At 36.0% G+C, this 12,175-nt stretch overlaps 1 protein-coding gene across 10 annotated transcripts in view; it reads left to right on the top strand.

The window, feature by feature from the left end:
- The window catches only part of SYTL4 (synaptotagmin like 4), a 121,942-nt gene that overhangs the window by 51,572 nt on the left and 58,195 nt on the right, over window positions 1-12,175 (top strand). For 8 of the 10 annotated variants that reach the window (XM_045817527.1, XM_045817524.1, XM_045817532.1 and 5 more), the window contains 4 exons: window positions 377-514; window positions 763-978; window positions 1,116-1,225; window positions 1,449-1,551. In XM_045817527.1, the coding sequence (XP_045673483.1) occupies window positions 405-514; window positions 763-978; window positions 1,116-1,225; window positions 1,449-1,551 (539 nt within the window). In that variant the 5' untranslated portion in view covers window positions 377-404. Of the gene's footprint in view, window positions 1-338; window positions 515-762; window positions 979-1,115; window positions 1,226-1,448; window positions 1,552-12,175 lie in introns of all 10 variants that reach the window. The other 2 variants (XM_045817526.1, XM_045817525.1) reach the window with 1 other exon arrangement.

Raw genomic sequence — 12,175 nt, forward strand, 5'->3', positions numbered from 1 at the left:
TAAAATATTGAAAATTAGATGACTGAGGATCTACTTGGTGAAGGGGGACTTTGACTCAGTGGGCCTCAGCTCTTTCCTAACCAAAATGCTTACGCTTAAAAACCCAACCCTTTCCCAGAGTCAGGAATAAGTTTTTATTCTTGACAAATCAAAGCCTCTTCATTTTACAGGCAGGATTCAGGTGGGGGTGAGAATGGTAAATAGATCAGATACTTCTACAATATCTCTGTAGCCTGGCTCAAGGGGAAAGTATCCTGCTGAAAGTATCCAGCCTCTTAGGCTGTGGTCCTATTCTGGAGTTAATTATTTGTGTGAAATTAGTTTTTACCTTACTTCAGGCAACTCTGGTAGCTCTCCTTGTCTGATTGTTTTGAAGAAAGAAGAGTAGAAGAAAAAAATAAGTCATGTCGGAGATTCTTGACCTCTCTTTTCTGTCTGAGATGGAAAGGGATTTGATCCTCAGTGTTCTACAACGAGATGAGGAGCTCCGGAAAGCAGATGAGAAAAGGATTAGGTAAGAGTCCCAGAAAAAGCATGGGTTCCCAGGTATTTGCCCAATGATGTCCAGACATTTTCTAATAACTGTCATCTGACTTTCAGAGGAACTTGTGTGTGAGGTTTATAACTCCTCATTGGTTCAGGTTGGGCTCTGAGATTGTTGCTTTCACAGAACTAAATAGGTTTACTGTGTCTACCCTACAATGCCTCTCTAACCTATGCATATACTGAATTCACTTGTCCTTCTCTTTTGGGTCTTGGCAGGCGATTGAAGAATGAGTTACTGGAGGTAAAAAGGAAGGGGGCCAAGAGGGGCAGCCAACACTATAGTGATCGGACCTGTGCTCGGTGCCAGGAGAACCTGGGCCGTTGGACTCCTAAGACCAACACTTGTCAGGGTTGTAATCACCTGGTGTGCCGGGACTGCTGTATCCATGAAAGCAATGGTACCTGGAAGTGCAAGGTGTGCACCAAGGAAATGTGAGTGTCACCTAAGGCTGAGAAGAGGGTGGAAATGAGGCCTTAGCTGTGGTGAGAATTTCTCCGCTCAGCCTTTGTTGGTTGAATGACAAGGACCATTCTTTATCTATCTGTCATTTTCTTTTATTCCTTCCCAGAGAGCTGAAGAAGGCAACTGGAGACTGGTTTTATGAGCAGAAAGTGAATCGCTTTGCTTACCACACAGGCAGTGAGATAATCAGGTTGTCCCTGCGCCGCAAACCTGCAGGTACCAGACCTTTCTGGATGTGGTTCCTTGAGGTGTTTGACCTCAGTGATAGATCCTATGGTGTTCAATCCTTGTGTGTTCTTACTCATGGTATATCTTACCTTCATGGGCTCAACCTGATTGTGGGGAATGTAAAGATTATATTGCATTATCTGCAAGTGTGATGTGTTTCCTTTTCACCCCTCATCACTACCACTCTGCCATGCTTTTGTTTGTCTTGAAGTGAATAAAAGGGAGACTGTGGGACAGTCCCTCCTTCAGCAGTCACAGATGGGTGATCTCTGGTCAGGAAGAAAAATCATTCAGCCGCAACAGAAGGAACACAGGTAAGAAAGAAACAATTATTTCAAGAACTGCTACACAGCCCTTTAATTGTATTATTTATTTTACTTTGTTCTGTTTCTAAAAGAATAGATGTTCATTATAAGCGAATTTGGAAAGTATAGAAAAAATAAAGAAGGAGGAAAATATTCTTAATCCTATTACCCATATGCAAACATTAGCACTTTGCATTTATTTACTTTATGAGGACAATTTAAAGACAAGTATGAATAACATACTTATCATTAAAAAATTAATCAATATAAGAAATGATAAAGAAAGAAATAAGTCACCCAAATTTGTACTCCCCCAGTGTTCACATTATCTGAAAATTATTTCAGATATCTTTCGTGCATATATAGAAATAGCAGTATAGGTGAATGGATAGACAGAAAAAATGTGGTAATATAGGGTCACAATATATTAAATTAAAAACATTTTCTTTAATTTTGCTTGAATTTATCAGAATAAAACACTGAAATAAAGTTGAAGGATTGCTTGTCTTCAGGCAACTGCTTTTTTTTTTTTTTTACCATAGAAGATATTAGTCATTAACACCCCTTTAAGCTAAAGAAATACATTATGAAAATATTAAGAAGTTAGTAATTTTTTCTAATCTCATTTTGTTAAGAAACTTTTTGAGATATCGTTCACATATCATAAAGTTCATCTGTTTATAGTATACAATGCAGTGGGTTTTATTATATTTACAGAATTGTGCAACAATCGCCCTAGTTGATTATAGAACTTTTCATTACCTTAAAAAGAAACGTTTATTTATCACAACCCCCAGCCTCCCTGTCCTTCTCCATCCCTAAGCAATCATTGATTTACTTTCTTTTTCTATATATTTACCTATTCTGGACATTTCATTTAAATAGAATCATACACTATGTAGTCCTTTGTGACCATCTTCTTTCTGTTAACATAATGTTTTTAAGGTTCATCCATGTGGTAGCATGTATTAGTACTTCATTTATTTTTATTACCAAATGATATTCCATTATATGTAGATACTGCATTTGTTTAACCATTCATCTGTTGATGGACATTTGGGTTGTTTCCATTTTTTGACTGTAATGCCATTATGAACATCCATTATGACTTTTTGTCTGGATATATGTTTTAATTTCTCTTAAATAGATAGGTACCTGGGATTAGAATTGCTGGGTCAAACAGTCATCTAGTCATTTTTTAAACCTACCTGCTTCACAATTACACATTATCAGTGGACTCTGCTATGAAAGAGATTAGATTTCTTAAACTTCCTCTGAACTCTTTCCCTATTCCCAGTTTTTATAACTCAAATTACTGACATTTACAGTCTGTTATGCTATCATAAATCACCTGCTTGTTTTATCTGTTTAGTTTTAGTTCATATTTTAAATGATTGCATGCTTATAGCCATGCATTGTACCATGATTTCTCTGTATTTCTGAAGTCTTTACCTATTTCTTAGTTACTTGTATTTTTTCATTGAGAAGTTCCTTTAAGAAGGGCTTGTGAGTGCTATTTTTATTTTACTCTTTCATGTTAAAATGTCTGTCTAGTGCTTTTGTACTTAACCAATATCTTGACCAGATATTATATTCTCGGGTCACACTTTCTTTCCTTCAGAATTTTGTAGACATCACTCTTCTGTTACTGAGTGTAACAGTGGAGAAGTCTGAGGCTAGCTAGCTAGCTCTGTTTTTTCTCCCTTTTAAGTAACTTACTGTGCATGTGTGTATGTGTGTATCTGAATATGCCTGAACAAATTCATTTTATTTTTCCTGAAGTTTAGTAACTTAGCAAAGATATGTCTCAGTGGTATATCATTTTTCCCTAATGTGTGGTGCACCCCTGATGAGTTCTTTCTTCATTACTGGAAAATTTTTTGTACCATATACTCTGAAGTCTTTTTCTGCTTCGTTAGTTAAGTTCTCCACCTCAGGAGCATTGGATTTCCTTAGCCTCCATTTGTGTCCTTTTCTTGTACTGTAAAATGTGAGAGAAAAAAAAAACCAAAGATGAATGGAATTAAGCGTGATTAGCCCAACCCTTTCCTCTATATTATTACATTGATTTTCAGCCATTTCTCTTTCTCTTTTTTTTTTAAATATATTTTTACTAATAACCCTGGCTGTTGTGGTGCAGTGGATTGAGTGCTGGCCTGCAAATCAAAAGGTTGTCTGTTCAATTCCCAGTCAGGGCACATACCTGGGTTGCAGGCCAGGTTCCCAGTGTGGGGGGGTGGCATGTGAGAGGCCACCACACATTGATGTTTCCCTCTTTTCCTCCCTCCCTTCCCCTCTGAAAATAAATAAAATAAATCTTTTAAAATACTTTTACTAATAAACATTCTTATGGGGGGCAGTTTTTAGTTAAAGAAAAATTGTACAGATTTCTCATATACCCTCTCATCTCCTCTTCCAGTTTTTCTTATTAACATTGTGCATTACCATGATACATTTGTTATCATTGTAAACCAATAGTGATACATTATTAATAAGTCCATCGTTTACATTAAAATTTGCTCTTTGTGTTAAACGTTCTATAGGTCTTAACCAGTGTATAATAAAATAATATTTATCTACCATTGCAGTATCATAGAGAATAGTTATATTTCTCTAAAATAATCCCCTGTCCTCTACCTATTCATCCTTTTCCTTGACCTCCAAATCCCTGAGGATCACTGATCTTTTTACTCCCTCCATAGTTTTACTTATTTCAGAATGTCATATAGTGGGAATCACATAGTATGCAGTCTTTTCAGTTTCGCTTTTATCACTAGCAATATGCAGTTAAGGTTTCTCTATGTCTTTTCACAGGCTTGGTAACTAATTTCTTTTTAGTATTGAACAATATTTCATTATATGAATGTACCACTTTGTTTATCCACTTACTGAAGGACATTTTGGTTGCTTTTGACAATTATGAATAAAGCTTCCATAAATATTTATGTCCAGGTTTTTGTATGGACATAAGTTTTCAACTCATTTGTGTAAATACCAAGTAGTGTGATTACTGGGTCATGTGGTAAAAGGATATTTAGTTTTATAAGAAACTACCAAACTGTCTTAGAAAAAAAAATATACCATTTTGCATTTCTACCAAAAATGAATTGTGACTTATTGAATAGTTCCTATTGCTCCATATTCTTGCCAGCATTTGATGTTCTCAGTGTTCTGGATTTTAGACAATATACTAGGTGCACAGTGATACGTCCTGTTGTTATAATTGGAAATTTCCAACTGACACATGATGTTGAACATCTTTTCATATACTTATTTGCCATCTGTATAATTTCTTCAGATATATGTCTTTTTAGACTTTTTGTCCATTTTAAAAATAATTTTATTGTTGTTCATTTACAGTTGTCCCCATTTTTCCCACATTGTTCTCCCTGTCCTGCCCATACCCCCAACTACTCCCCTTCTTTCCCTGTTATCCAAATTGACAGTGACCAGAGAAGAGAAACTCTTCCTCCTCTCTGGTCACTGTCAGTTTGTTCTTTATATCCATGTCTCTGATTCTATCTTTTCATTGTTTGTTTTTTAAATTAGGTTCCACTTATAGTTGAGATCATATGGTATTTGTCTTTCACCACCTGACATATTTCACTTAGTATAATACTCTCCAGTTCCATCCATGCTGTTGGGAAGGGTAGGAGTTCCTTCTTTCTTTCTGCTGTGCAGTGTTCCATTGTGTAAATATTCCACAGTTTTTTAAAAAAGATTTTATTTATTTATATACAGAGAGTAAGGGAGTGAGAAAGAGAGGGAGAGAAACATCAATGTGTGGTTGCCTCCCACATGACCCCTACTGCGGACCTGGTCTACAACCCAGGCATGTGTACTAGACTGGGAATCGAACCTGGGACCTTTTAATCTGCAGGCCTGTGCTCAGTCCACTGAGCCACACCAGCCAGGTATCCATATAAATTTTTGAAATGTTTGTTCCATATCTGTGAAATATGTCATTGATATTTTAATAGGGAGTGCGTTGAATCTATAAATTGCTCTGGGTAGCATGGACATTTTAATGATGTTGATTCTTCTGATCCATGAACATGGTACAAACTTCCATTAGTTTGTGTCTTCATTAATTTATTTCTTCAGTGTTGTGTAGTTTTCTGAGTACAGGTCTTTTACCTCCTTGATTAAATTTATTCCTGGGTTCTTTATTTTTCCTGTTCCTGTAGTGAAAGTTTTTTCCCTCATTTCTCTTTTTGACAGTTCATTGTTGGTGTACAAAAATGCCATCAATTTCTGAATATTGACTTTATATCCCACTGTTTTGCCCAATTCATTTATTAGGTCCTATAGCTTTTTGGTGGAGATTATAGGGTTTCCTATGTACACTATCATGTCATCTGAAAATAGTGACAGTTTTACTTACCACTTTCCTATTTGGATGTCTTTTATTTACTCTCCCTGCCCGATCACTGTGGCTAGAAGTTAGAGTACTATGTTGATTAGAATGGTGAAAGACAAATAAGTCTTGTTCCTGATTCTAAGGGAAAAGATTTTAATTTCTGTCCATTGAGTATGATGTTGGCAGTAGTTTTCTCATATGTGGCCTTTATTATATTGAGGTATGCTCCCTCTACTCCTACTTTGCTGAGTGTTTTTATTATAAATGGGTGCTTGATTTTCAGCCATTTTGTTATTCTTCCTCTCTTTTTCCCTCTGTTCCTTTTTGCTATTTCTAATTTACTTATTTGAATGAATTATCTTAGTTATGTTATTAATTTGTTCTTTCCTCACAATCTTTTCTTCTCTAATTTTGTTATTTTATCAGCTTGTATTTCAGCTCTTATGCTTTATTAAATCTATATTCTTACTCAATAACTCCTGTGCAATGAAAAAGACTCACAAGGAAGCTACTTACTTGTTATATACCTATGGTTATATTCTTCAGAATGGGGTTTTTGTTCATTTCACAAATCCTTTCTATTTCTACCCACTTAATGCCATATTTGTATATTTTAAAGACCACTTTTTGGAGGGACTTCCAGCCAAGATGGAGGTGTAGGTAGGTACACCGCCTCCTCACACAACCAAAAGAAAGACACCACCACATTTAAAAACAGAAAATAACCAGAGCTGCCAGGAAATTGGGCTGTATGGAAGTCCAACAACCAAGGAGTTAAAGAAAAAATATTCATTCAGGCTAGTAGGAGGGGTGGAGATGGGCAGCCAGGTGGAGTGGGTGCATGGAAAGGCAGCAGCCAGAGGACCAGGCATGTGAGGCCATGGCTGGCAGACTGGGTTGTCCCACATGTGTGTGCAGATAAACCAGGAGGAACAACTAGGGAGACAGACCACGCAACCCAAAGTTCCAGCACTGGGGAATGAAGTCTCAAAAACTCTGGCTGTAAAACCCTGTGGGAATTGCAGCAACAGGAGAAACTCCCAGCCTCACAGAAGAGTTCATTGGAGAGGCCCACAGGATCCTCAAATGTACACAAGCCTACCCACTTAGGGGCTACAAACCTTGAGAACTTCATTTTATTTGACTTATCCCAGGACCACCTCATCAATCACTCAGTCTGCACATCTCCACATTGGAAGGAATTTTGCTGAGCTAAATCTTTCTTCTGTTTTCTTAGCCACGATCATTTGAATTTTATGATTTGAGACCTAGTTCCTTTCTTCATTTGGTTTCTGCGGGTGATTTTTTTTAAATTTGTGTTTTATCTTTAACTTCCTCTCAGCCAAAGACAAATAACTTTCTCAGGTTTTATATGATTGTTCAGTAGCAATATAGACATACTCATATATCAAATGAATAAAAATTCTGACTCTGCCCCAGACAATTAGTGTTAACAGTTCCAGTGTATGGACTACCATACTGCCTAAATGTAGACATATGGTTTGGATTCTCAAATTTTAAAAAGTTTATTTTCCAATTACAGTTTATATTCAATATTATTTTGTATTAGTTTTAGGTGTATAGAGTTAGTGGTTAGACAGTTGTATACTTTACAAAGTATTCCCAGTTCCTCCAGTACTTCAAGTACTCAACTGGCACCATACATAGTTTTTACAATATAGTTGACTATATTCCCTATGCATACTTTACATCCCCATGACTGTTTTGTAACTACCAATTAGTACTTGTTAATCCCTTCATCTTTTTTGCCCAGCCCTGCAACCCCACTCCTCTCTGGCAACCATCAGTTTGATCTGTGTATCTATCAGTCTGTTTCTGTTTTGTTTGTTCATTCATTTTGTTCTTTAGATTACACATGTAAGTGCAGTCATGTGGCATTTGTCTTTCTCTGACTTATCTTAACATTTGTGATAGTATGGATGGACCTAGCAGGTTTCTTAATTTTTTAATTTGTTTTTTAATAATGCAAATAGAAATCCCCTGAAGAATAAATCATAGCATGCTTTGATACCTTTGCCTTTTTTTAAAGATGTGAAGATCTATGGAATGTATGAAACCTAATTCCTTCTTGTAGTTTTAAGAAAATATTGAGAATAAAATATATGTAAGCCTCAGCACATGTTTGCAGCCACTCTAAATGTTTCCTCTGTAACTTATGGAAGAAGTGATTTTGTGACTCTCTGCTTTTTAAAATGAGCTAGATTTATCTTTTACCATGTGGCTTACTTCACTTAGCACAATTCTCTCCAGTTCCATCCATGCTGTCACAAAGAGTAGGGGCTCCTTCTTTCTTTCTGCTCTGTAGTATTCCATTGTGCAAATGTACAACAGTATTTTGGTCTACTCATTTACTGATGGGCACTTAGGATGCTTCCAGCACTTGGCTATTATAAATCATGCTGCTGTGAACATTGGAGGTGCAAATACCATATCATCTCACCTATAAGTGGAACCTAATTAACAAAACAAACAAGCAAGCAAAATATAACCAGAGACATTGAAATAAAGAACAAACTGACAGTAACCAGAGGAGGGAGGGAGGGATAATGGGGGGAAATAGGGAAAGGGCCATCAAGGAATATGTATAAAGGATACATGGACAAAGCAAAAGGGGGATAGGATTGAGGGTGGGAGGTAAGGATGGGTGGGCATGGGGAATGGTGGGGTGCAAATGGAGACAACTGTACTTGAACAACAATAAAAAAAGAAAGAAAACAATAAAATGAGCTAGATTTATTCTCAAAGACCACTTCATTGAGAAATATATATACTTTAGAAGCAGTGTCTTTCTCAAATGCTGTACCCTACAATAGTATTTACTTTGACATGTTTGTAAATTAAAAAGAGGATACACTAAATCTTTGGGGGGATGGGTGGCTTACATTGCACTGTAACCTAGAATTTTGAGGTCATACAAACTATGGAGTTTCTATTTGTGTATTTTAAATACCTATTAAAATCTGAGTCACTCCAAAAATAATTTTTTAAAGATTAAACTATATGCACATTAGGTGAATGAGGAAGAATTTTAAAAACTCAATGATACAGATAATTAAATAGTAATGGGCAAAAGATTCAAACAGACATCCCACCAAAGATAATATATAGATGTACAATACCTACTTCAAAAGATGCTCAACATTATTAGTCACTGTGGAAATGCAAATTAAAATCACAATAACTACTGTGTACTCACTAAAATGGCTAAAATTAAAAAGACTGACCATACTGATTGTGAGGATGTAGAGCAAGTGGAATACTTATATACTGTTGGTGGAAATGTATAATAGTCAAGCTGTTTTAAAAAAATGGTTTAATAATGCCTTAGAAACTTAAATATGCACCTATCTTGTGATTCAACCATCCCATTCCTGGGTATTTATTCAAGAGAAGTGAAAACATATATCCACATAAAGACTTTTCCATGAATGTTTATAGCAGCTTTATTTGTAATACCAAAACCTAGAAACAAGCCAAATATATATCAACAGATGAAAGGATACATTGGCATTTGTTTATACGGTAGAATACTACTCAGTAATGAAAAGGAGTAGACTACTGAGACATGCCACAGCATGACTAAATCTGAAAATAATCATGCTGAGTAAAAGAATCCAAATAAAAAGAGTATGTACTTATGATTCTGCTTATATAAAATTCTAGAAAATGCACACTAAACTTTAGTGACAGAAAGTTGGATAGATTATAGAGGGGCATAAGGAAAGTTTTGATAGTGGTATGTGTATTCACTGACTTAATTGTGGTAATGGTTTCATGACTGCACACATATGTCAAAACTCTTCAAATCACACACTTAAACATGAAGTTTGTCAGTTATAATGTAAGGTTTAAAAGGAAGAAATATAGAAACCTATAACATCAATATCTTTCCATGTCATCACCAGTGATCTACATCATTGTTTTTGCTGTCCATGTGTCTGTGTGGCATTTCCTTGTATGTATCCCAGGTCTTGGAATGACACTGATCCATTCAACATCATTTCCTTATAATGTTGATGAGAAAAAAAAACTTGATTTCAGACTGGGGCCATTGTCTGTGTGGCATTTGCATGTTCTCTCCATGTCTACATGGATTTTCTCTGGGTATTCCAATTTCCTCCCACATCCCAAACCTGTGTATGTTTGGTTATAGGTGTATCTACATTGTGCCAGTGTGAATGAATGTGACTTGGTATGAATGCACACTGTGGTTGAAGGGCATCTTGTGCAGTGTGGGTTCCCACCTTGTGCCCTAAGCTAACAGGCTCTGGCCCCCTGTGTCCCTGAACTGGACTAAGCATGTTGAAAAGTAATTTATATTACTTGTTTTTATTAATCTTTCTTAAGTGTATGTAGAGCTCACATTTATTTCAGTGTTTAATGTTAGAAGTGTTTTGGGTCATTATTTAGAATTCAGTGTTTTTGTGACCAGAAACATGCCACACTGACCTATTGTTTATATCAGTTAGCATGTGGTAAAATTGGATTTGTTATATGTTACTTCACTCAAAGTCACAGTTTCCAAGAATCTATGAATGACCTGAAGTGAGGACTTATTATAGTGTGGTTTTATCCACACAGCCTTGGTGGGTGGTGGAATTCATTTGTTTTAGGTGGTGAGGCTCTCTTTTTCCTATGGATAAGGAAAAGAATGGCTTTTATTTCCTGACCCTGATTAACACATCTGACATCATTGGTCTGAATGTAATTTCTGAATTACTGCTTCTGGCTGCTTGTGACCTCTTGTGTCATTGGACCCAGAAGTCTTATTTATCCTAAACATGAAGTAGATTAAATAACCATAAATCAGGGATGTCAAACTCATTTTCATCGGGATCCACATCAGTCTCACAGTTGCCTTCAAAGGGCCAAAATAACTTTAAGACTGTATAAATGTAACTACTCCTTAACTGTTAAGGAGTTGAAATTACATTCAACCCTTTGAAGGCAACTGTGAGGCTGATGTAGCCCCTGGTGAAAATGAGCTTGACACCCCTGCCATAAATGATATTTTCCATAAAATTATGGAGCTTCAAGGATAATCTAATTCAACCCTCTTACTTTTATAGAAAAGAAGGCTGTAAAAGTGATTTACTTAAGATCATACAGATAGAGCCCAGAACTCCCATCTCTTAGTTTATTTTTTTCCTGTGCAGATGTCAAATAATTGCTTTTTTGCCCTATGGTTGTTTGTATTAGCTCTGGTTCTGTATGTATTAATCTTTAGGAAAAAATACAAGCAGAAAACACTCTCCATGGGCCATTGTTAAACTACATCTCTAGAGGAATGGTTCTACTTTAGGTTCTTTATTCTTTGGAGCAAAGAATAATTCTAAAGTAAAAGTGAAATCAAGCTTCCTGCTGTGTCTTGGACTATAAAGCTAATGCATCTTTTAAGAAATGACTACTGTTTCACCTCTTGTGTATCCTAGGTTTCAAGCAATCCTGTCTGTTTTCATAGAGCTATCTCAATATGTGATAACTTGGAAGATTAATTGTTTACTGCCTAAGACATAGATTTCAGTTATGCCACTCTTTGTTCATTTATTAATTAGTTCATTTGTTAACAAATATCTATTAATGCCTACTATTTGCCAGGCATTGTTTTAAGCAGTGGGACACACTAGTGAATACAAAAACGTCCCTTGCTTGTGGAGCTTAAATTTTAAGGTAGGAAACAGACAATAAATAATCAAGTAAATATATTGTATATAAGATGTTCACAAGTGCTATGGAGAAAATGAAGTAGCTTAAAAGGATAGGGGATGCCAAGAAAACATGTGTGTACATATGCTCTGTTGTTACGATATCCAGGGAAAAGTATTAATAAGGTGACACATGAACAAACAAATAAGGGAGCAAACCCTGGGAGTATCTGGGAGAAAAGTGTTGTAGGCAGAGAAAGTAAAAAATATAAAGGCCTTAAGGTGAGTGTGTATTTGGCATGTTTGAGTATTCTGAAACAAAGTTAGAAGGGGGGAGTGATAGGATATGAAGACAGAGATGGGTGCAAATCAGATCTTATAAGACATTGTTGAAATAACAATAAAATAAAGACTTTTCTGGCACTTGTAAGAATACTGTCTTTTACTCTGAGACAGGAGGCTCTGAGCGACATATTATTACTTTTTCTTTTATATTTAATCTTTTTTAATTTTTTAAAGATTTTATTTATTTATTTTTAGAGAGGGAAGGGAAGGAGAAAGAGAGACACACACACATCAATGTGTGGTTGCTGGGGGCCATGGCCTG

The sequence above is a fragment of the Phyllostomus hastatus genome, unplaced genomic scaffold, assembly GCF_019186645.2.
Source record: "Phyllostomus hastatus isolate PE091 unplaced genomic scaffold, TTU_PhHast_1.1 phas_scaffold_28, whole genome shotgun sequence".
Taxonomy (NCBI): Eukaryota; Metazoa; Chordata; class Mammalia; order Chiroptera; family Phyllostomidae; genus Phyllostomus; species Phyllostomus hastatus.